The following is a 26,242-nucleotide window of genomic DNA, read 5'->3' as shown; positions in this document are numbered from 1 at the left end:
TATTTTGTGTGGCTCCATAGGTAGCCATATTGATACTTATTTGCAGAAAGGAGGCGCAGAATTAATAAGTGTCTGTCATTTGTGAACTATCTGCAATTATTTACGTAAGTGTCATTCATATCGTAATGTACATGTTAAAATGAAAATATGTTTTATTTAATCGTATGCTATTCTCTGTTTTAGTAGTTTTAGTCACTCCATTGTCATGATTGAAGCTGAGGTCAGATATCAGACTTTGTCTACAAAAAATATATAATGAGCCCTGGCTACGTTCCGTACATCTTCGGACGTGCGAAGCTCGATAAATTCAAGGCGTAACTTGCATTTACTTTATTGTGTGACCTCAATGAACAATGCTACGTAAGATTTTATGAAAAATTAAGAAATTGAATTCCAATCTTAAAGGCGAAACAAAATTTAATCTTTCAATTACTTATCCAAACAAACGATAATAATAATAATTATATATTATTATTATATGTTATTATCTTATATTTATTTGTTAAATTGGCCATCGCTATCGAAGTGGAATTTCTCTCGTAAAAGGAATACTGTTCCAGAGGTCCAAAGTGGGAGTATGGCCTTCACCTAGACTTTGAGTTCTTCTACGTCTGTCATTGCTTCCAAATATTCGAAGACAGACACTTTCAGCACAGACAAATGTTATTTTTCACTCTTATATGTCTATCACCTGTAGTGAGGATTAATGAAGCATGCTGAAAGATTGAAATGTGAATAAACACTAACTTACGATAGAAATAAGATAGGGTCCATAGTTGAACCCTGTGGTACGCAGTCTTGACTACTTAGTGCGGGGTGCCATCCAAACTGCAAGTCGAACCTTCATCATAAGACTGCTAGTGGGACCAAGAGCTAAACCTCGGCCCTGACCTTGACCTTGACCCTCGTGCTGACCTTGACCCTGAGCGAGACCCACCTGCGGGCAGCGTGCAGAGTGCGCAGGCGGCGGGCCCGCGGGCGGCGGCCGCGGCCCCCCGGCTCTCCATGACGCGCGCCCTCTGGGGCTTGTCTCCGCGCACGCTCTCCTCGTTGCTGCGCCAGTAGACGGTGGCCACCGTCGCCAGGCACTTGAGCTTCATCGAGCCGCCGTGCCGGAAGTGCGCCGCCTGCGACCGGAAGTGCAGTCCCAGCCGTGCCGACACCAGGCCTTCCGCGTCAGCCGGGCCCACCACCTCGGGACCCACCAGAACGCTGGAATTCGCCTGCGGAAAACAGTCGCGTCAAAGGCGTTCTCCTCAAAGTCCGAAGCAATTGATATGCTTGCGTTAGGAGTGTCTTCCTAAGGTTTAGATCCCCTATGGGAAATTTTCCAAACAACTTACCGGGTGATCAAAAAGTCAGTATAAATTTCAAAACTTAGTAAACCACAGAATAATGTAGATAGACAGGTAAAAATTGACACACATGGTTGGAATGACATGCGGTTTTATTAGAACCTGTGGTGTGCGTACTGTAAGACCTTCGGTACACACACCATCAGATTATTTGACTTGTCTCTCTAACGAATTAGGCGAGTGTCAGCAATATGTCTCGTGGTCTTATCGTAGCGTGTTTATCTTCTGCCATTAGGTCAGACGATAGAAATGTCACTTGCACGCTTAGAGTAGCAGATTGACGGTGACCAACTTTAAACAGAACTTGATTAATTTTCACACACATTTATTAAAATAATAAAAAGTCATATATATTACGTAACTTGATTCTGGATGCTGTTTACAATTGACAATCTGAAGTTCCTTTGGTCTTGGTACATTAATCATATTCCCACATATCTCTGATACTTGACAAAGTGTCTATACATTTATCTTCATGGCTATGCACAGGAATATGATAATCTTATTAGGCGCAGACTGAAACTTGACTGCAGACTGACTAATCGGAGGTCTGTACACTCTTTATAATACCTCGCGCGTTCAGGTATCACTGCGCGAGTGTGATCCGCGAGGAGAAAAGGTTCTACGTTAGCAGCAATCATATTGGCTGCGTTACATATTAATACGCGGATCGGCGGAAGCAGAATTTGGTCTGTTTGTAAGACAGCCCCATCTTGTAGTGCGGAGACGGACGAGCGCTGCGCCTGCGCTGTTGTGCTTAGCGCGGCACGCTGACTACGCGGAACTATGTACACAACAGAACCAAAAAAAAGATTGCTAGACGCGTGAAAAATCTCTTGCACGCGTCGTTTGGTGATGACCGTGTGCTCAGCTGCCACTTTCGTCATGCTTGGCCTCCCAGGCCCCAGACCTCAATCTGTGAGATTATTGGCTTTGGGGTTACCTGAAGTCGCAAGTGTATCGTGATCGACCGACATCTCTAGGGATGCTGAAAGACAACATCCGACGCTAATGCCTCACCGTTGCTGTTTTTAAGTGTCTTCTATTGTTTTGTTCTATGTCTTTCGGCTGAAGAGCAGCGCATATGCTGCTGCCAGCCCGCCCCGATGGGGAATTGAAATACAATAAAGAAAAAAAAATGCCTCACCGTAACTCCGGACATGCTTTACGGTTCTCATCACAACATTATTCCTCGACTACAGCTATTGTTGAGGAATGATGGTGGACATATTGAACATTTCTTGTACAGAACATCATCTTTGCTTTGTCTTACTTTGTTATGCTAATTATTGCTATTCTGATCAGATGAAGCGCCATCTGTCGGACATTTTGTGAACGTTTGTATTTTTTTCGTTCTAATAAAACCCCATGTCATTCCAAGCATGTGTGTCAATTTTTACCTCTCTATCTACATTATTCCATGATTTATTCAGTTTTCAAATTTATACTGACTTTTTGGTCACCCAGTTAAGTCCAAAATAAGGACGTGGCACAAAAGCATTACCTCCCTCCCCCTCCCCCCGGGATCTAAGAGCGTCTAACACTGCCACGAGGCTGGATTAATGCTGGTAGCTTGCTTTAATTCTGTGTAGCTAAACGACTGGATATAGCTCATTAAGTAATCCAGGGATTACGATATTGCAGTGCCGGTGTTAATCCGAATTACGATCCAAAGTTCCTTGGGACATGCATGCGTGTCCAAATGAAAAGGCACTGCGGCGACTGGAGCTGTTATGAAATACATTATATGTATTCGCAGCTGCGAATATGGACTATCAGCTGTGTAATGGAATGACGACAATGAAAATTTGTGCCAAACCCGGACTAGAACCCAGATTGCCCGCTTTTCACTAGCGGTCGTCTTACCATTTGGCTATCCGAGCACAACTCACGGCCCACGGCCAGATCCAGAGTCTGAAGGAACTTCGCATTGTAGTTCGGAATAAAATAGACACTGAAGTATCGTATCTATCCACCAACACCGGACAAGCAACTTTCAAGTAAAATGTCTCCCTTCTACAGGAACATACATAATGAACTATGATTAAAGGTTGTAGACACGTGGTTGAAAGAGTAAGGCATAGTTTCAGAAGAGGATTGTAAAATTATCAGAGAAAGTTCCATATTTAATGGATTTTTCCTTGCCCCTGCTTCTAAGAATGATGGACTGATCTCACTCGTGATGTGTTTCTCAGGGCAGAGTACGTCGAGAGAGACTGGGGCACTGACAGACAAGAGATGTGGGCGCAGCTGCGGCGTTCGTTTGCCATCAGTAAGCCGCGATGTTTCCTGCTGTTCTTGGGAAGACGGAGTTAAGTTATGATAGATCGCATTCCTGTTGTTTTCGTTTCTGCTTACTTGATTCAGTCAAATCAGACAGATGTTCTGGGGTAAACCCGGTATAGATGGTGATACGGGAAAGATGCCAGCCCCTTTAGCTCTTCGATGATCCGCTGTACAGCGCTGCCGGTCAAGTGGTAGCTAGTTAGTAACGCGGGTTTTTGTTAGAGCTCCAGATGACTCATTATTTCAAATAAAAATAAGCAATTTCTCTGAGTTTAGTTTTCAGTATATCATGAAATAATCTAATATAACTTGTCGATTTAATCGTAACTTACGCTGTAAGAAGCCTGATCGGGACGGACGGCCATACCATAAACGTGTTATATATTACATTTTGATTGGATCGTTATTTTTTTACAGATCCCAAAAAAGTTCATTCGAAAAGCCGGTTCTTCTAGGGAATCATGGAAAGAAGAAGACCTTAAAATGCTATTAATAAAGTAGACAACGACGATTATTCTGTGAGAAAAGCTTCCATGGAGTTTAAAATTCCCCGGGAATCTCTTGAGAGAAAACTGAAGACCGATTGGGATTCCAAAATTCCAATGAGTCCTGGTTCTTGTTTCGGTACACCTAATGACTTGTCCACCACATAAAAAAATGGTGGCCCACGTTTTCCTTTAACGAGAGACCGTGTACGAAGCCTAGCTTATGATTTTGCTGTGCAGCTTGGCTTAAAACATAAATTTAATACTTAAAAAGGGAAATCAGGTTACGATTGGCTACAATTGTTATTATTTCTACATCCAGATCTAAGTGTGCGAAAATCTGAAAGCGTATATTTTGCCATAGTCCAGGAAAAGAATTGTGATGAAGTCAAGGGATATTTCAACTTAATTTCAACCCTAATGGAAAAAAAATTATATGCTCAATAAATTGAGAAGTTTATTTAACATAGATGAGACAGGCCTTCAGTTGAATAGCCGAGAAGGTGATTTTGTAGCTGAAAAGGGATCAAAAACTAGTACCTGTGATTACTTCGTCAGAAAAAGGAGACACTATCACAGTACCCCAACTACAGTGCAGAAGCGATTTTTCTTCCTCCTTATGCTGCCATGAAGGGACTTAACAAAGACATGGAATGGAAAGACAAAATGCCACCGGGATGTGGTCATATCAAAGAAATCTGTCTACATTAATGCTGAGATCTTTCTCGAATAGCTAAGGGATTATTTTGTGCCGTGAAAGCCCCGTGGAACACTTAGCTCGGTACAGATGCTGGAGTTTTCCGAGAGGAATAGTATCATTACAATGTGCCTTCCCACCCATACTACCTATTATCTGCGGCCGCTGGGTCGATGTGTCCTCAGATCTTGAAAGCTTCATATTTACAACGCCACTGAAAAATGGCAAAGAAATCACCCACATCGGAAGCTAGGGGATTGCAAATTAGCGAGATACTACAAAATTATTGGGGGAAAGTTGCAACACCAGTGAACGCCGACTCTGGATTCAAAGCAACGGGATTCTACCAGTTTAATCCCTAAGAAATTCCAAATTACGCTTTCAGAAGTGATCCAGATAGACTTACGGAAAATGAAAACATCAACGTATCTGGCCAGACACTCCATGGAAGAACTTAGGCATCCTTGCCATGTTCCTCTACTAGAGCAGATAGAGTCAAGTAGCCAGGAATTCAGTGAAAGAATTCTGTTACCAAAGCTGCAGTCCACTACTAGAACCACTAACTATACTTCAGCAGACAAATGTGGCCAAAAACCTCCTGAAAGAAGAACGTCAGCTCTACCAGGACCTTCTACAAGACCAGACGATAGGTCTATTTGTCCTGTGATTTCAAATGAAACGAACCAAATCACCCCACAGAAATTCAGAACAATATTTCACCTTTGCCAGCTAGACCTGAACCTCAAACAAACACACTTAGCTCAGCACATAGCCCCTGAGGAAGTCCGCCTCCAACAGTGGCCAAAACATCGGACGATTTTATGTATTGGCAATGTGGTCAACAGCCTAGAAGAACGGTCTCGGAAGTCTATGCTTACACGCCCAAGCCAAGAAAAATTAAAGCTACAAACATGACGTCCAAAGACAATTGGACAACCCGAAACTTGACGCAAATGGAAAAAAAACTAGGTTTATTAAAAGAAATAGCGAGAAAGACTCGGATCAGCAATGTTAAAGATATTTCAGACAGTTCATAGTCGTCAGGTGACGTTCACTATAAGGGAGAGTCAAGTGACGAACTTCTTGAAATAGAAGACTAGTGCGTTGGATGCGGAGAAGAGTATTCAGAAACAGACAAAACCTGTGACTGGATTCAATCTGTCAGGTGCGAGCGTTGGTTACATGAGTCCTGAACTTCGTATGTTGAAGTGTGCCATCGAGGTGGTAATGCAATTCAAAAAAAATTAATCTAAGCCTGTAAAGTAAACATTCCTTTTCATAAAGTAGGCTTGGTGCTAGATTCAACTAACTGTATAATTCAGACAATTTCTAATTATTTTCTATACAAAATACTATATTCCAAACTGTTAATAAAATTAAATTTGGTATCTCTTTGTAAACGAGGTCGACTTTTGTCTTTTTTATGATTTTAAAAGCAGTTTATGGAAATTTTCAGGTTGTTCTTGAGTACTGATTTAACTGGCTTCCGAAGAAATCGTGGTCATCTATCCCGGATTTAACTTACATCCACATCTACATACCACTCCAGAAGCCACCGTACGGTGCGCGGCGAAGGATATGCTGTACCACTACCAGTTATTTCCTTCCTGTTCCACTCGCAAACGGAGAGAGGGAAAAACGTCTACATACATCGGTACGGGTTATAGTTTCTTTTATCTTCGTGGTTCTTAAGTTCCATGTACGTTGCAGTCAGCTACAAATGCCGGTTCTCTAAATTTTCTCAATAGCGTTTATCGGCAGTAGAATCGTTCTGCAGTCAGCTACAAATGCCGGTTCTCTAAATTTTCTCAATAGCGTTCATCGAAATGAATATCGCCTTCCCACCATGGAACCTACCGGTAACAAATCTGGCGTTCTATTCGCTGTGTCCTTCGCAGAAGAACCACACTTTCCCAAAATTCTTCCAATAAACCGAAGTGGACCAATCGCCTTCCGTACTAGAATCCCTACTTCCTTTCATATCGCTTCGCGACGTTACGCCTAGATATCTAACCGACGTGATCGAGGCAAGCAGCATACTGCCAGTGCCATATCCGAACTTTACGGGTTTGTTTTTCTAACTCATCTGCAATAACTTACATTTGTCTGCATTTACAGCCAGCTGCCATTCATCACACGAACTAGAAATTTTGTTTATGTCGTCTTGTATCCTCCTATAGTCACTCAACGGCGACACCTTCCCGTACACCAGAGCATCGTCAGCAAACAGCAGCAGATTGCTGCTTACCTCGTCCGCCAGATCATTTATGCATATAGAAAATAATAGCGGTCCTATGACACTTCCCTGGGAATTACTGACTATACGCTTGTCTCTGACGAACTCTCGCCGTCGAGGATAACATACTGGTTTCTGTTAGTTAAGAAATCATTGGGCTAGTCACATATCTGGCAGTCTATTCTCTATGCCCCTACCTTCGTTAACAGTCTGCAGTGGGGCACGACGTCAAACGCGTTTGAGTACTTTATTACGTCTTGTAATGACTTTGGATCGATTTGAAGTATCACCAGGTGTCCATTTCCCGACAGGTCATATTCTTACCTCCCACTTTTACCAGTGTTTGCTACAGGCATCGGTAGTTAGCAGAGAAGCAAGTTTCTGAAGTGACACTCGAAGATGTACAGGAGTGTAATAATTTTCCCTTTTTATATGTAACGATTTACCCACTTTCCTCCCCACGTGAGCATATTTCCCATGGCTTTACAAAGTTGTTGTGTTAAGGCGACCGTACCTTCCGCGTGATGTTTTGGTAATCATTCACTGCTTGTGATATATTCTTGGTTATTCAGGTGTTGCGACTAGTTGATCACGTCTTAAGGAATAAGGGTAATTTCTGACACAGGCAAATCTCCCCTTACTGACGCTAAAACAAACCACGAGTTTCCAACAAATGACCTACTGGCACCTGTGCACTAGAATTTGTTTCTGTTGCAGTATGTTCGATGATTGGTATCTCCGCCGCGATTTGATCGGTTATCCTAGTTTTTGAAGGCTGGAAGTGACTGGACTGGAGGTTGAGACGGTACAAACCCACGTTAACTAGATGAATAGGTCTAGTATGCAAGGATTGCTTTGTGGAGAGAGAGTGCGCAACATGGTGCATGATTCGCGGAAGCGCGTAGCGCGCCCGCGCGAGATTTGCAACGGTTGGTGGGATGTCTCCGCCGCCGGGCGGCCACGTGGCCCACAGCTTGGGGCATTGTATGGTTTTTCGCGCATTACGCGAAAACTATGTAACTTACGGTGAAGAGCGATGCGGCAGTGGATTTTGGTCAGCGATATGCACCTTCAGAAAGAACCATCTTTATTTCGAGTCACGAGACGCAAAAGTTATAGTAACCTCAAAATCGGTTAATATCACGAATACTGAAAGATTAATAAAAATAGTAAATAACAACTTACAGGGATGATCGAGCACTCATTAAAAACGTTTTGTCATAGCGGATCGAATGCCATAATCATATGCTAAGATTCATAAATAATTAAGCCCATAAAGAGCAATAAACAAAGTTTGATGGAAAATTGTTTATAAAATTCAATAGAAAATTCATGACGTAAAGAACGGCACTATAATATGTGGTGTCACCGCCAGACACCACACTTGCTAGGTGGTAGCCCTTAAATCGGCCGCGGTCCATTAGTATACGTCGGACCCGCGTGTCGCCACTGTCAGTGATTGCAGACCGAGCGCCACCACACGGCAGGTCTAGTGAGACGTCCTGGCACTCGCCCCAGTTGTACGGACGCCGTAGCTAGCGATGGATCACTGACAAATAAGGTCTCAGTTGCCGAGACGATAGTTAGCATAGCCTTCAGCTACGTCATTTGCTACGACCTAGCAAGGCGCCATTATCAATAGATATTTAACTTGTGATGCCTGTACCGTCAGACCGATGTACACCACTTATGGATTAAAGTTAAGTATTCTACCAGTTACCTCCTGTTTTGCTAGTCTTATTTCTCTGACCTGTTCCAGACCTCACGCCAGGCTGCGTGAGCTTAAACGCGTGCCTTTCGGCTACCCGTCATAGTGGATTGGCTGTCGGGCCAGTCCACTACATAATATATTTTGGTTGGCTTCAAATGGTTCAAATGGCTCTGAGCACTATGGGACTTAACATCTAAGGTCATCAGTCCCCTAGAACTTAGAACTACTTAAACCTAACTAACCTAAGGACATCACACACATCCATGCCCGAGGCAGCATTCGAACCTGCGACCTTAGCGGTCGCACGGTTCCAGACTGTAGCGCCTAGAGCCGCTCGGCCACCCGGCTGGCTTTGGGTGGCATCACACATATTTTAAACTAGTTAAGTTATACTACACACTTAACTTGCAATAGTTTTCGTTGTTTGCAAATTATTATTAACATTTATCGCCCATAATTAATTAATTAATTATTATAGATATGAAGATTTTGAGCAGTGCAATGTGTAGATCGCTATAGATTACGTCTAAAAACCGTGCTATATGTAGCTCTATGTTAAAACTTTGTAGCACAGATATAAACAAACAAATTTGCCCTAAGTGGCGAAATTTTGCAAAAACTTAAACTTGATTTACGTGCGATAGAAAAATCCTAGAAATTAATGTAACATGGAAAAATGAGACGTACGTTTTAGTGCGGTTACGATGGTGTACTTATTTCTGTCGAGGGATGAATGTATCAAAATTTGTAACCTTAATGGGTGAGATTGGTAGCCTACTTGCATAACCAGAGGGGTACACATCCGAGCCTATATAAGCGAGAGGCCATCTTGGCCAGGGGTCAGTCATTGGTTAGTCGTTGATCAGTGGGGTAGCCGGTGGGTGGCGAGCAAGCCCCACTTTTGGGTGGCCCCTGTGGTCGTTTGAGTAAGAATCTTTTTTTTTTCTTTTTTTTTTCGTGCCGGTTTATTTCGACAAAGAGTATTGTTTAATAGTGCAAGCGTGCATGCATATATTTGGGAACTGGAAGTGCTACGATTGTTTGTGTGAGTACGAATTACGAGGCATACATGGGCGTAAGTGAACATGTGGCGATCTGTGATTTCGCGCCAAAACTGCTAGAACAAAGAGGACAGTGGGGCTTGTGGTTCTGTTCGAATTGAGTGAGTAATTTTCGTTTATAGCAGCCTACATTACTGCTATTGGGGGCTCGGAGTCAAATTATTATTAAAGTAAAACTGTAAACCGTCTCACCAGTGCTGAATTCATTGTGTGAAAGAAAAGGACAACGCCAATAAATAGTGATTGGACTGTGTCGTGAAAAACGGATTTTGCTGTAATAATCGCCTAATTTTGTTCCCTAGCATAAACTGTAGTCATGAATATTAATTCAAAAATTATAACTAATGCGCGGATGTGGAACAGTGTACTAATGCACCAAGCGTGAAAATAGTCCCCTGAGACTAACGTGAGAGCCAAAATTTACACTAACATTTTTTATCGAACATTTGTATATGCACATTCGTGAGAACGCTACAAGCGCACTTATTTACCGCCCCATGACAAGGTGAATGCCGAAGTTTGACATTCCGTTTATCCTACCCCATTGGAAGCTATTTTGAACACAATAGATACTCCACAAACGTTCTTTCTGTTGAGTTTTCCTATCAGTATGAGTATTAAGGACCATATCAGATAGTCTTTCATTTTTTTTAATAGGGACAGAACTTACATACTAAGAACATACCAGTGGTTTATACACTCCTGGAAATGGAAAAAAGAACACATTGACACCGGTGTGTCAGACCCACCATACTTGCTCCGGACACTGCGAGAGGGCTGTACAAGCAATGATCACACGCACGGCACAGCGGACACACCAGGAACCGCGGTGTTGGCCGTCGAATGGCGCTAGCTGCGCAGCATTTGTGCACCGCCGCCGTCAGTGTCAGCCAGTTTGCCGTGGCATACGGAGCTCCATCGCAGTCTTTAACACTGGTAGCATGCCGCGACAGCGTGGACGTGAACCGTATGTGCAGTTGACGGACTTTGAGCGAGGGCGTATAGTGGGCATGCGGGAGGCCGGGTGGACGTACCGCCGAATTGCTCAACACGTGGGGCGTGAGGTCTTCACAGTACATCGATGTTGTCGCCAGTGGTCGGCGGAAGGTGCACGTGCCCGTCGACCTGGGACCGGACCGCAGCGACGCACGGATGCACGCCAAGACCGTAGGATCCTACGCAGTGCCGTAGGGGACCGCACCGCCACTTCCCAGCAAATTAGGGACACTGTTGCTCCTGGGGTATCGGCGAGGACCATTCGCAACCGTCTCCATGAAGCTGGGCTACGGTCCCGCACACCGTTAGGCCGTCTTCCGCTCACGCCCCAACATCGTGCAGCCCGCCTCCAGTGGTGTCACGACAGGCGTGAATGGAGGGACGAATGGAGACGTGTCGTCTTCAGCGATGAGAGTCACTTCTGCCTTGGTGCCAATGATGGTCGTATGCGTGTTTGGCGCCGTGCAGGTGAGCGCCACAATCAGGACTGCATACGACCGAGGCACACAGGGCCAACACCCGGCATCATGGTGTGGGGGGCGATCTCCTACACTGGCCGTACACCACTGGTGATCGTCGAGGGGACACTGAATAGTGCACGGTACATCCAAACCGTCATCGAACCCATCGTTCTACCATTCCTAGACCGGCAAGGGAACTTGCTGTTCCAACAGGACAATGCACGTCCGCATGTATCCCGTGCCACCCAACGTGCTCTAGAGGGTGTAAGTCAACTACCCTGGCCAGCAAGATCTCCGGATCTGTCCCCCATTGAGCATGTTTGGGACTGGATGAAGCGTCGTCTCACGCTGTCTGCACGTCCAGCACGAACGCTGGTCCAACTGAGGCGCCAGGTGGAAATGGCATGGCAAGCCGTTCCACAGGACTACATCCAGCATCTCTACGATCGTCTCCATGGGAGAATAGCAGCCTGCATTGCTGCGAAAGGTGGATGTACACTGTACTAGTGCCGACATTGTGCATGCTCTGTTGTCTGTGTCTATGTGCCTGTGGTTCTGTCAGTGTGATCATGTGATGTATCTGACCCCAGGAATGTGTCAATAAAGTTTCCCCTTCCTGGGACAATGAATTCACGGTGTTCTTATTTCAATTTCCAGGAGTGTAGTTTGTAACTGCATGTAGCTATTACTGGTCGCTCCTGAGTTGACCAATACAGCACAGCTCTGGAAGTGATTTGAGTAGCTTGTGTTAGTTTGAGATGCACTTGAGGGTTGAACAGAATAGCCTGGTAGTCGGAATTCATGACGTGGGTTTCGTGATGGTCGGTGGAGTGCAATGTGAGCAGGCATGTCATATATGTTCTTGAAAATCGTCTAATACGTCATAGTCCCTGAATATCGCGTTTTGCACCACTATTATAGGCATAATATATTTTTATTCGTAGGGGATTTTTCGTCAGTCTTGTCCCATCTTCTCTGCGTCGGAACACAGCACGCATACTTGTAAATGTATTACATTGTCTGCTTCATAATTTTCTTATATTTTTGTCGCAGTAGTTGTCTTTCTGTCAAGTATAATATTTCCATTGTGGCGTACGTCTACCTACTAAGCAAGCGGTAGCCTTTCAGAAGGCTACTCCGATGAAGGTGGATGACTGTAGCATCTCTTCGTCCGTGTAGTCGCCCTTGTATTTGTCATAATAACTTTTTCTTCGTCGTGACTTGTAGATAGCAATTATTTAGTATGACCAGAAATTAGATAGTCTCTCAAGGTAGACTCCAAGATACCTGGCTTGTCTGTCAGAGATTGTGGGATGTCATGTGGTTCTCATCTTCTGTTTGCCGTATGTTGTTATTACATTAGGGGCACATGTTTAAAAGGATCAAGACATAAAAAATACTGCCATCTTTTACATGTTTCGTACTTCGTGACCTTATGACTATTTGCGTTCCATAATGTGCATGCTTAGGAGCGGCGTGTGTACTCTGCCGTGTTGATCATTTGGTCTACTGTACCTGTTCGCCGTTAACGAACCACGTGAGCTCCGCGGGAGGTCTGGAACGGCCGGAAGTGCAGTTGAGGTGCACCGTGTCGCCCACGTGGTAGCGGGCCCGCGCGCCCGTGATCACTGGGCCATCCTCCGGCAGAGCTACGAACACACGTAACGCCAGCAATGAGTCACAGCATTTGAAATCGAGACACATGTATCGCAAGAGGCATGCCCCCACTATTCAAGGTTTTTATAAATGAGAGAAGCGATTTCATAAATTCACTGTAGCTACAGTAACTGACTTATTTTCATTATCATAGAAAAACTAAAAAAAAAAAAAAATTGTACTGTTGCAGCTGCAATTCATATTTCTGCCAGCAGTGAGCAGTTACTCAACACGGCGACAGACGCCGAGAAAGTCATTCACAAGACGTGCACGATGGGGGCGCGAATTGTCGTCCATGAAGACGAATGCGTCGCCAGTATGCATGCTGCCGATATGGTTGCACTTCCGGTCGGAGGACGGCATTCACGTATCGTAAAGCCGTTACGGCGCCTTCCATGACCACCAGCGGCGTGCATCGGCCCCACATAATGCCATCCCAAAACAACAGGGAACCTCCACCTTGCTGCACTCGCTGGACGGTGTGTCTAAGGCGTTCAGACTGACCGGGTTGCCTCCAAACTGGTTTCCGACGATATTCTGGTTGAAGGCATATGGGACACTCATCGGTGAAGACAACGTGATGCGAATCCTGAGCGGTCCATGGTGTGGTGGTTGCAAAGATGGACCTCGGCATGGACGTCGGGAGTGAAGTTATGCATCATGCAGCCTACTGCGCACAGTTTGAGTCGTAACACGACGACCTGTGGCTGCACGAAAAGCGTTTTTCAACATAGTGGCGTTGCTGTGAGGATTCCTCCGAGCCATAAACCGTAGGTAGCGGTCATCCACTGCAGTAGTAGCCCTTGGGCGGCATGGGCGAGGCATGTCATCGAAAATTCCTGTCTGTCTGCATCTCGTCCATGTCTGAACAACATCGGTTTTTGTCACCTTGTTGAGGGCCCTTCCTGGCACAAAGTAACAATTCGGGCGCGATCGAACCGCGGCATTAACCGTCTAGACATGGTTGAAATACAGACAACACGAGCCGTGTACCTCGTTCCTGCTGAAATTACTGGAACTGTTCGGCTGTCGGACTCCCTCCATCTAATAGGCGCTGCTCATGCATGGTTGGTTGCATCTTTGGGCGGGTTTAGTGACATCTCTGAACAGTCAGAGGGACTGTGTCTGTGATACAATGTCTACAGTCAACGTCTATCTTCAGTAGTTCTGAGAGCCGGGGTGATGTAAAACTTCTTTTGATATGTGTATGTCACGTCACGCAAGACAGGTGTGCTCGGATCCAGTAGCTATCTGCAAGTAGTCTCTACTGTTTCTGAAAGGTGTCAGCTTATTACGGACTATGAGATTATCGAATAGCTAATACTACCTATTTACGAAACAGAAGTGTATTTATTACGATTATTGCTAATTTTTTAATTATTGCTAATTTGTTTAGTATTAGTGTGAATGATGGTGTGAATGCGAAGTATTATATGAATGAATATTATTATGTTTACTGACTGAGTATAAGTTAGCGTGAGAACTGTTCAAAATGGCTCTGAGCACTATGGGACTTAACATCTATGGTCATCAGTCCCCTAGAACTTAGAACTACTTAAACCTAACTAACCTAAGGACATCACACAACACCAAGTCATCACGAGGCAGAGAAAATTCCTGACCCCGCCGGGAATCGAACCCGGGAACCCGGGGTGAGAACTGTGTACAGAGTGAGAGAATAATATTAAGAGGAAGTTGTGAAGCGCACTTAGTTTATGGCACTGGGGAAACAAGTAAGACTTTATCATAACTTTTTGTTTAAAGAAGGAGTTATGTTGATATTTGTGGATTTTCTAAATTTTTTCATTTAGTAAATTGTTCGTAAAAGCTATCAAGTTGTGATTGGTAAAAGTAAAGATACAGGACTGCGCGGTTAATACTCAAATTGGATTCGTTACTATTTATATCAGGCAATTAGAGGTCAGTACATTCGCGCGTATATTGTTGGCTAAGAGAAGTGCTTTGTGAAGTCTAAGTTCAGTTCCGATCTCAGCCGTTATCAAGTTCGGACACGGATAGAAGGAGCTCGGAATAGACGTGAAAAGTTTACCGAATAATGGCTAAAACTTAACTGTGAAGTGCCGCAAACTGGACGCCAACGTATGAAAAAGACGAACACTTGAAATTCCGATTTTAACATGTAAACTGGGACTTTTGAATAACGATAATCCGCAAACTGAGCATTCGCAGTGGTCAGATTGTGTAATATCTAAGCGAGCATTCTGTCACAGAGAATCCGTTTGTTAATTCTTTTGGTTACGGGTTTGGTTAGTTACCCTAAGCTGGCTATTTCGAACGAGCGTTACTGGGCATGAATGACGAAAATGTAATTTAAGATTAGTATGGGCTTGGAGGTGTTTTGCATCAAACATGTCACAACACACACTGAAGTTTTTCTCAAACTGCCTTTCCATAAAGCTCTCAGCTAACCTGATACTGTAAAACATTTTGATGCGACTGGTAGACATGTGTATTGCGGCTAGTTTCCGCTACAGCTTTATCTAGCCGACAGGCATTACGCATTATTTTCAACAGGAAAGGCGTGTGAACATGACTGCAAAAGAAGAAATCACCGAAACGTGAGTGGGCACTTTCTGTAGGACGAGGAAATAACAGAGCCGTTGTTACTGTTCTAGCATGTCTAGGTAAATGTTTCCCGTTATTGTTTTCTCTACGAAGGAAAATTCTCCTATCATCCAATCGTGTATCAGGCCACACTGACCATTCCGGGGTTTAACGGATGTGTCCATGTCTGTTGTGTGAGTTTCCAGAGCTCCAGATACTAATGTTGTGGCGATTCACATGTCCAGAAATGTCGAACATTGCTTCATCTGAAAACAGGCACGTTTTTAGGTACTCAGACCAGCATGGATCATGAGAATGCGCATCTCAGAGTACGGTCGTATGGCTGCAGTGCTTAGACAATTTGCACTCCGTAAGCAATGACTTACGCGGGATCAAATATAATGACGCGATGTGTGTGTATTAATTTGTCATAAGTTGAAACGTATTGACATGAAACAGTATTAATACAGGTCGCGGAACTGAGAGACAGTTCATTTAAATGTGATTTTCGGTGTCTTTCAATATCGGTTTTTCCAAATGCGAGTTATTCGCCAACAACAGTAACAGTATATAAACTCTTACGAGTGCTGCACTACTTGAGGATGCAAGGTTATCTCTGATTCACTGTATGTAACGAAAAGAGTTGCTTATGATTTTACTTATGTACTGGATGGGACTATGGCGTCCTATAATTGTTGAAGTGTTCAGCTATCTAGCAAACGGTTTTCTGTGAATGTTTAACAATGTAAAAAAACTGTTCTTCGACAAAATCTACTGAGATAATTAACGCTACAGGAAGACGGCATTCAGACAATTGGAAACCGGGAGGAATTATCGTGGTTCCGAGCCTGCTTGCCGTCCGGCTTTATAGGAGTAACCACTTATGTAACAATCAATGAAGAATTCACCTCGTGTCCTGCAATTCGCGTGATGTACGCCGAATTGATTTCTCGGGGCAGCGTTGCAATGCAGCTTGCACTCTGTCACACGTGACTGAGGCAAAGGGGCACACGTCCATTTCGAGGAACGTCGCTGACATTGCCGGTCTTTTCGAAGATTCTGAACCACTTCACTCTGCTTGTTTCTGTCGGTGGTGCCCTGCGATATTGGCGTCTACAATTCGGCTCTACCGTTGTCACAGATGTGTATTCTGCATCTCCCGATCTGTCGCTGTTTCGAGACAGTCCAGGTCAAATCTGCAACGAAGGACAAAGGAAAAATTTTTTAAGATGTGCTAAATATCTTACGACCAATTACGATTCTCTATACGTAATAGTTCCCAAGTTATACTTTTTTTGAAATGATAGCAGGACTTCATCGACACCACGTCTATAGAAAAGTCAAAACGCAAGAAAACTGACAAATGCAGGAAGGGGTGTAGACGATTGATATTTACTGACGGGATTTAGAGTAGGGTAAAGGATATGCAAATGCAACATATTATTCCTCAGTATGCGGGAAGATCCGTTTTTGTATGGTTAAACGATTGTCGAACTACCACTAGTAACAATTGTACATGGTGAATCACCTAAATATTCCATCCCTTTTATTTTGTGAATGGTTCAAGATATCGAAACGAGTTTCTGCCTATGACATAAAGTACAGTGACATGCAAATCTGTTACATGGCTAATACTCCACCGAGATAATGAAGCGAGTGCGATGTTTTCAATGGAACGATAATATTTTAACGGCGTTCGATAGCTCTTGAAATTTGGAGTACAGTGATATAACGTCAATTAATGTTGGCGATAAAACTTTTCGCAAAAGTAAATGTCAGTACGGACGTTCTTGATTCCACTTCAATATACGTGTATAGTTATCTTTAGGCCTCCTCATGGACACGCTTGTTTTCGGCTTTCGAATAATCATTGTTTTAAGTACATCAACTTTTGAGAAATTTCAAGAAAATCGGATTGACTTCAAATTGACTCCCAAATTCTATATGTGCCTACGGCTCTCGTTGTCCACATAAATCGAAAGTAATGGATCAAACGTGCAGGATGCCTCGCAGAAATTCGCGTGGACCGTACCGTCAAACCAGTGAGTCTGAATGAAGACACTTTATTGGCATGAGAGAATGTGGTGCATCCATGCGGGAAAATGCTGCTGGTGAGGGACGAAGTGTTCCGGCACTGCATCGTGTGTGTGCAGAATGGTTCACCGAAGGCAGTAGAGAACGACGAGATGGGTCATGGGTCAATGGGTCAGGTCGCACCACACAACAAAGATACCCCCCCCCCCCCCACGAGAAGTTTGACACCTCATCCAGCTGGCATTGCAGGACAGATCTGCGTCCTCCTTGGCTCTGGCACAACGGTGGAACACATTGTACACTATCAGGGGTGACAATCCGTCGCCGTTTATTGCGCCATGGGTTACGTGCACGTCGTCCGCTTCTCCGCCCATTTTTGGCGAACGTGTAAAAACATGGTAGACGGCAATGGAGACAGGAATGGCATCAAACAGTGTTTTTGGACGAATCCAAATTCTGTTTGTTTGAAAATGCTGGCTGCATTTTGGTTCGCCGCAGACAGAGGGAGCGGCATCACAGTGACTGCGTTGACACAAGAGATACAGTGTCAACTCAAGGCCTTATGTTGTGGGTTGCTGTTGGGTATAACCACAAATCACATTTGATGCGTGTCCAGGGCAATGTGACCTGTGTGAATGACATCCTGCGACACGTATCAATACCCTTTCTGCAGTACACGCGCCAATTTTTAGGAAGACAATGCACGAATACGTCGCCTTCTTGGTGCCACAAGATGTCAGCGTTTTGCCCTAGCTCGCCAGATCATCTGACTTATCGCCAATCGAAAATGTTTGCGATATGGTGAAACGACGTACTGTGACCCAATGCCAAGCACCACAGATAAGCTAGGTGAATGCAGCATGGATGGCTGTACCACAGGACGCCATTCGCGCCTTATACGCGTCGATGCCATCACGCATGGAACATGTTGTCGGAGCCCGTGGGGAACCCTGTGCCTATTAGGCAACAGGACACATGCTGAAAATGGTTCAATTGGTTCTAAGCACTATGGGACTTAACATCTGAGGTCATCAGTCCCCTAGACTTAGAACTACTTAAACCTAACAAACATCACACACATCCATGCCCGAGGCAGGATTCGAACCTGCTACCGTAGCAGCAATGCTGTTCCGGACTGAAGCGCCTAGAACCGCTCGGCACACATGCTGAACCGAGTAGACTGAAATGCTAATGATTTCTACAGAACATACTAATGTATTGTCTTGTGAATAAGAACGTGCTATGTGTAGTCGTTCAAGTTGTTTTATTATTTCTGAACATGAGTATATATCTCCATACATAAGCTGCAAGCCACCATGCGGTGCATGGCGGAAGGTGCATTGTACCAATAATATAGTCCGCGTCACGTAGGAAAACGCTTCCACGCAGAGAGGAGGAGCAATAGGAATGCATGGGGGTGGGGGACGAGATTTGCGTAAGCGTGGCTGCAGAGAGCGGGAAAAGTTGCGTCAGCTGCTCTTACAGCCATAGTCCACGTGACGTCGGAAGGCGAGAGCAGCTGACTTCAAGACGTCAAGTACAGTTCTTCTCAAAAAGATTAATGCCAACGAGAAGGTCATCAGAAATAGTTACAATATAGCGCGTTTCGGACTGTATTACAAGTAAAAATGTAATACACATCAAAATTAACCTCAAATACAACCTGAGATCATTTATATTTGCTTGACATCTCTGTCTACTTCATAGAGTTTTTTAAAGAAATATGTAAATTTATAACGCGGGTGTGTGGGTGTGTTTCACTGTCGTTAAATGGAAATCACGGTGTGAAAGAATCAATTACGGGCAGTAAAGACGAATGCAAAAGACTAACGTGTAAATGGTCAGCATTTCTCTGTAAATTAACTCGCTCGACATTACAATGGGAGACCCCATTTATGATTCACGGAGCAAACAAACAAGTAGCCACATTCTTCGAATAAATCGAAGGAATTCCGAAAACCACCGATATCGCGACAGCTGACCCTTCATGTTATTTTAAGACACTTTCCAATTCATGCTTTGAAAATGACACAGTGTTACCTTTCTAAATATCCAAGGTTTTGACGAACTTATCCGACCGCATTCTTGAGAGTTGTTAGAGTACAGCACACTCTGGGAAACGCTGAAATTTCATGACTAACTAGTAGCTGCTTCTTTTTGGGCAATATTTTGAAACATGTAGTTATGTCACTCATAAAAGCGGCATACCCTCGTATCCGTGGTGAAGGGGTAGCGTCTTGGAGTAATAGTCAAAACGTCGTCAGTCCTGCGTTCGAAACACCCCACCGCTTACATTTTGATTAATCATCAACATAAGTGGCCGAAGACTTCAAGAATAAGAAGTCATCATAATTCTGCCAATGGCTTTGTCAAAGAGGGCGGAGGAGCGGACAGAAGAACAAGACGCTCTCTTGTCCTTGCAGTGATAAACTCCCTCTAAAGACGGAAGAATCAGCATGAGGATTCAGAAGGTAATAGAAATCACTGCATTAAAGACACATAACGTGTATCCACAGGACATATGGTTTGTAACTGAAAAAGTATTCGTGATGACCTCTCCATTGGCAAAAGATACCATAATAGTCCCGTATTCGGATCTCCAGGAGGAGACTGCCAAGATGGAGGTGACTTGAGAAAAAAGTTGAATAACCAATGAAAGGATAACGTTCTACGAGACAGGAAGTGGAATGTCACAAGCTTGAAAGTGGTAGGGAAGTTAGAAATGTGAAAAGGGGAAATGCAGAGTCTCAGGTTAGTCATAGCAGAGGTCAGTGAAGTGAAATGGAAAGAAGACAAGGATTTCTGATCAGATGAGGATAGGGATAGGGTAATACCAACAGCAGCAGAAAATGGTATAACGGGAGTAGGATTCGTTATGAATAGGAAGGTAGGGCAGAGAGTGTGTTACTGTGAACAGTCCAGTGATAGGGTTGTTCTTATTTGAATCGGCAGCAAACCAATAACAACAACGGTAGTTAAGATAAAGAGAGAGAGAAAATGTATGAGGATAATAAAAGAGTAATCAGTATAAAAAGGAGATGAAAATCTAATAGTCATGGGCGACTGGAATGCAACTGTAGGTAATGGAGTAGAGGAAACGGTTACAGGAGGATGAGGGCTTGGGACAAGGAATGAGAAAGAAGACAGACTAATTGAGTTCTGTAATAAATTTTGGCTACTTCAGTAGCCGGTTGAAGAATCGTAAGAGGAGGAGGTATTCTTGGAAAAGTCCGGGTGATACCTGGGGATTTCAGTTAGATTACATTATGGTCAGACTGAGATTCTGAAATCAGATACTGGATTGTGGATTGTAAGGCATACCCAGGAGCAGATATAGACTCAGAGCACAATGTAGTGGTGACGAAGAGTTGGCTGAAGTTAAAGAGATTCGTGAGGAACAATCAATATGCAAAGAAGTGGGATGACGAGATACGCATGAAGTTCTCTAAGGCTACAGAAACAGCTATACGGAGTAGCTCTGTAGGCAGTACAGTTGAAGAGAAATGGACATCTCCAAAAACGGCAATCACAGAAGTTGGAAAAGAAATCATAGGTACAAAGGAGGAAACTGCCAAGAAATCATGGGTAAAGGAAGAAATACTTCAGTTGATCGTGAAAGAAAGGAAGTCCAAAAATGTCCAGGATAATTCAGGAGCACAGAAACACAAGTCGCTGAGGAATAAAATAAATAGGAAGTGCAGGGAAGCTAAGACAAAATGGCTGCATGAAAAACGTGAAGGAATCGAAAAAGAAATGATTGTCGGAAGGACGGACTCAGCATATAGGAGATTCAAAATAACCTTCGGTGAAATTAAAAGCAAGGATGGTAACATTAAAGAGCGCAAAAGAAATTCCACTGTTAAATGCAGCGGATCGAGCGGACAGGTGGAAAAAGTACATTGTAGGCCTATATGAAGGACGAAGATTTGTCTGATGTAATAGAAGTCGATTGAGAAGAGAGGGGATCCAGTATTAGAATCATAATTTAAGAGAGATTTCGAGGATTTAAAATCAAATAAGGGAGAAGGGATGGACAACATCCCATCAGAATGTCTAAAATCATAGGGGAAAGTGGCAACAGAACGACTATTTACTTTGGTATGAGTCTGGTGAAATACCACCTGACTTTCGCAAAAATATCATCCACACAATCTCGAAGACTGCAAGAGCTGACAAGTGCAAGAATTATAGCACAATCAGCTTAACTTCTCGTGCATCGAAGCTGCTGACAGCAATAATATACAGAAGAATGGAAAAGAAAATTGAGGATGTGTTAGATGACGAACGGTTATGCTTGAGGAAAGGTAAAGGCACCAGAGACGCAATACAGACGTTGCGGTTGATAATGGAAGCAAGAGCAAAGAAAAATCAAGTTACTTTCATAGGATTTGTCGTCCTGGAAAAAACGTTCGACAATGTAAAATAACATAAGATGTTCGAAATTCCGAAAAAAGTAGGTATAAGCTATAGGGAGAGACGGGTCATATACAATATGTACAACAGCCAAGAGCGAATAATAAGAGTGGACGACCAAGAACGAAGTGCTCGGATTAAAAAGGGTGTAAGACAAGGATGTGGCCTTTCATCCCTACTGTTCAATCTGTTCGTCGAAAAAGCAATGATGAATGGCAAGAACTGCCTAATGTTACGGAATATGGGTTGAAAGTAAATCGAGGAAAGACGAAAGTAATGAGGAGTAGCAAAAATGAGAACGGCGAGAAACTTAACATTAGGATTGATGGTCACGAAGTAGGTGAAGTTAAGGAATTCTACTACCTAGGCAGCAAAATAACCAATGACGGGCGGAGCAAGAAGAACATCAAAAGCAGATCAGGTTTGGCAAAAAGAACATTCGTGGCCAAGAGAAGTCTACTAGTATGAAACACAGACCCTAATTTGAGAATATACTTTTGGAGCACTAACGAACGAATGTTGAAAATCAGGTGGGCTGATAAGGAATAAGGAGGTTCTGCGTGGAATCGGAGAGGAAAGAGATATGTCAAAAACAATGACAAGGAGAAGGGACAGGAAGATAGGACATCTGTTAAGACATCAGGGAACGACTTCCGTGATACTAGAGGGCGCTGTAGTGGGCAAAAACTGTAGACGAAGGCAGAGACTGGGATACATCCAGCAAATAATTGAGGACGTAGCTTGTGTAAGTGCTACTCTGAGATGAAGAGAAGGAGAGAAATTCCTGGCGGGCTGCATCAAACCAGTCAGAAGACTGATGGCTTTTTTTTTAAAAAAGTGAATGTCCTCACACTTCCTAGGACACAAATTCCCGATCAATAAAGGCTCTATTTATGCAGGTGATAAGTTGACGAAAAATTAATTTTGCTACACCATGAATCTTTAAAACCAAGAACCATTACTACATACAGTACGTTATCATCACTGCTATCTGAACATGGGTCCGAGCCATTTATTGTAAAATTACGATAATAGGTTTAAGGCTTGTATCAATCCTCAGCTCCCAATCACAGTCTTCCTCCAAAAGTGCGTCGCACCTAGTCTTCCCACGCTGAAAGAAAGATTTTGTCTATTGCTTATTGCGCAAACGGCAATCCTGCATGTTTATACTTTTCCTGCCACATAGCCTTCAACACGTACCCAAATTAATTTAATAGGATTGTACAGACAGTGGTATGGAGGGAAACGCAAAACTGTGTGACCATATTCAAGTACAAGTAAGTCAGGTTCGTACGTTGCCATTTGTACAAATTAACGAGCTGCAGTAGTTCGGCACGAGTGTGGTTTACTCTGTCCCGAATATTTTTACTTTTGAGCCAGGGCACACAGTATCCGCTTTCCTGGCGTCTGTGCTTGGTGTTTTCTCTGTAGCAGGTGAGTGGTAACTGAAATTGTCCATTACAATGACCGACTTCGGAATAACGTATGGCAAAAGCTATTCAGTGAACCACAACTTCGAAGTGACAGCATTCATTTACGAATGATAGTCACTGCTATGCTTTCTTCCACCTAAATACAAGTTAACTTCAGGAATAAAATCGGAAGAAGAGCCAGCACGCCGACTAATTATGCGAGAAACTTTTCCTATTGGAACTTAACAATAGCCAGTACCGTCATTCATTTTTCAGCCGGTTTTCCTGGAATGATTTTGATTGAACCATGTTGCATCAAGGTAATGCACTGTTGAACTACTTTGTTCTTTTACTTTGCGCATCATTCTCAGCTATATGGCTTGTGCTGCAGCTACGTTACTTCTTCCCATTGAAAACTATCTTCCGTTATTACTTTTATCATATTTTAAACCCAAGTCTTCTAAAATTGTTTGCGTTGACGAAGCGCAACCTTGGAAGGAAATTTTTTATGCATAATTATAAAAACATTTTTTGATGTCGGACGTTCACCGTTCATTCACGTTTAAAACACAGAGAGGCGTAAGAAATCTTCGTCAAAACCATCCATTTGCGTTATAGGTTTCTTGTGATTCAGATGTTTTCCAGACGTCATGAAACCAACTTTTCCTGACGTTTCTACAGCTCTCACACTTTCGTTTAAAAGCCTCTGTACATTTCTCTTGCCCGTCACAACATGATTCTGCAGTCCAGTCTTGTCTCTTCAAAATGCCAACAACAGGATTCCTGCTTTCAGATTCAAATCTGAAAAGTTATAAATGTTGTAAATAGCGCCCCTCACCTGCTTGTGAAGCACTTAACGATATTGCCGTCTCCTGACGTATTTATTTCACAACCACACTACCACACATGTAGATAGACATTCACAGGTATACGACTACAATAAAATAACATCGACAGTTGAGTGGATAATTTGGTCACTCTTTGAATGATACTATATTTTCACCAAGTACGGAAACAGCGCAGGCTGAAGGAGAGAGACTCTTGACATGTAGCAGTAATTCGTGGCTAGACGCTCGGAAAGCAAATGAATTGCATCGTTCACCAGCGGTTTATAGATGTCAGCCACAAATGCCATTTCTCTACATTTGCTCAATAGTGTTCCACGAAAAGGATGTCGTCTTCTGTCCGGGGATTCCCATTTGAATTCATGGACCATTTCCGTAATAACAGCCTGTCGATACAACCTGCGGGTAACAAATCAACCACCAAGCCTCTGAACTTCTTAGACGTCTCCCTTTATTCCAACCTAATGGGGATCCCAAACACTCGAGTAGTACCCAAGAATGGAAAGCACTAGCATTCTATACACAGACTCCTCAATAGATAAACTACACTTTCTTAAAATTCTGCCAATAAACCGAAATCGACCATTCGCTTTCCCTTCTTACGTGCTCGTTCCATTTCATATCACCTTGCAACATTACGCCTAGATATTTAATCGAAGTGACTGTGTCACGAAATACGTCAAAATACTGTATTGTAACATTACGGGAATCTTTTACTACTCGACTATGTTAAGTTACATTTTTCTACATTTAAAGTATGCTGCCATTCATCTCCCTAAACAAAGATTCGGGGCCATCCTTTATCCTCCTACAGTCACTCAACGACAACACTTCCCCGTACAATGCAGCGCCATCAGCAAATTTTCGCAGACTGTGTATCCGTCAGATCGTTTATGCGTACGTAGAATATGGGAGGTCCCATCACGTTTCTCTGAACATAACCGACGACACCGTTGTCTCTGATGAACACTCGCCTCTAAGGTGTCTTCGAACAACTAGCATTTGTGAGAACCTATTCCTCGGACCTTCCTTAACAGTCTGCATTGCGGTACTGTGTCGAAAGCTTTGCAGAAATCTAGGAATATCGAATATACCTGTTGCCTTTCGTCCATGATTGGCAGAAGATAATTCTGGAAAACGGAAAGCTGAGCTTCGCACGAACTGTGCTTTATAAATACGTACATTTCTCAAGGAAATTTATTAAACTGTAACTTAGAATACGCTGAAGAATTCTGTAGCAATCAATGTTGAGGATATCGGTCTGCAATTAACTTTATTCTTTTTTAGCAGTCAGCTGCATTTTTTTCCAGTCGCTTTGGACTTGGGCTGGGCGGGGGGATTCGCGATAAATCCAAGCAAAGTAAGGGACCAATATCGAAGGAAAACTATTTATTCCGGAAATGTCAGATGTACAACTTGTACAACTTTCAGTACTAAATCAAGTAAGGGCAAATGTTCATAGTAAAAGCAATTTCGTAATTAAGAAATAAATTAATGTATTATCTAGTTATTTGTTAAAGCGCAGATTCAGTAAAATTTTGTATAAAAACAAACATTTAACAAAGATAGAGTCTTTGTAAAAGGTATTTCATTTTTTGTAGAGAGTATTTACGCACCTGATCCTTTGTAAAAGAATAGTTTTTAATAATTAATTCAAACACGTAAAAAATCTAACACAGTAGGGTGAAAAACGGCAATTCTTTTAAATTATAATGGGGTGTCAGAGCCCACTTAGTCAGATAGTGGCCGTCAGTTCAGTACCCGTAACCAGTTCTATATTAAAGTTCGACAGCACGCAATGTTTAAAAGTTTTTTTTTATGTTTTGGCGCAAACGGCAAGAATAAACAGGAAATCAACTGGATATAGTTGTCTAGTTGTTGCGTCACGCTACAGGTACAAAGGAAGGCAGAATTTGAGTGACACTTCCCACATTCAGTATCTTTTAAAAAATGCGTTTTGTTGCACGCTACCGTTCGGTATTTTTGTCTCTCGAGGATGTACATTGGCATTTTGTTCCAATCAGATCAT

General features: G+C 43.2%; 1 protein-coding gene across 1 annotated transcript in view; it reads right to left on the bottom strand.

The window, feature by feature from the left end:
* Positions 1–687: 687 nt before the first annotated feature.
* The window catches only part of LOC124803336, a 266,558-nt gene continuing 241,003 nt past the window's right edge, over positions 688–26,242 (bottom strand). Inside the window, exons 4-6 of the mRNA XM_047264521.1 lie at positions 12,804–12,937; positions 977–1,223; positions 688–716 (exon numbers count right to left, since the gene is read on the bottom strand). Of these exons, the coding sequence (XP_047120477.1) occupies positions 688–716; positions 977–1,223; positions 12,804–12,937 (410 nt within the window). The remainder of the gene's footprint in view (positions 717–976; positions 1,224–12,803; positions 12,938–26,242) is intronic.

This window comes from Schistocerca piceifrons, chromosome 6 (genome assembly GCF_021461385.2).
Source record: "Schistocerca piceifrons isolate TAMUIC-IGC-003096 chromosome 6, iqSchPice1.1, whole genome shotgun sequence".
Lineage (NCBI taxonomy): Eukaryota > Metazoa > Arthropoda > Insecta > Orthoptera > Acrididae > Schistocerca > Schistocerca piceifrons.
Note: the sequence above shows the minus strand (reverse complement) of the source record. Positions and strands in the feature narration are given on the sequence as shown.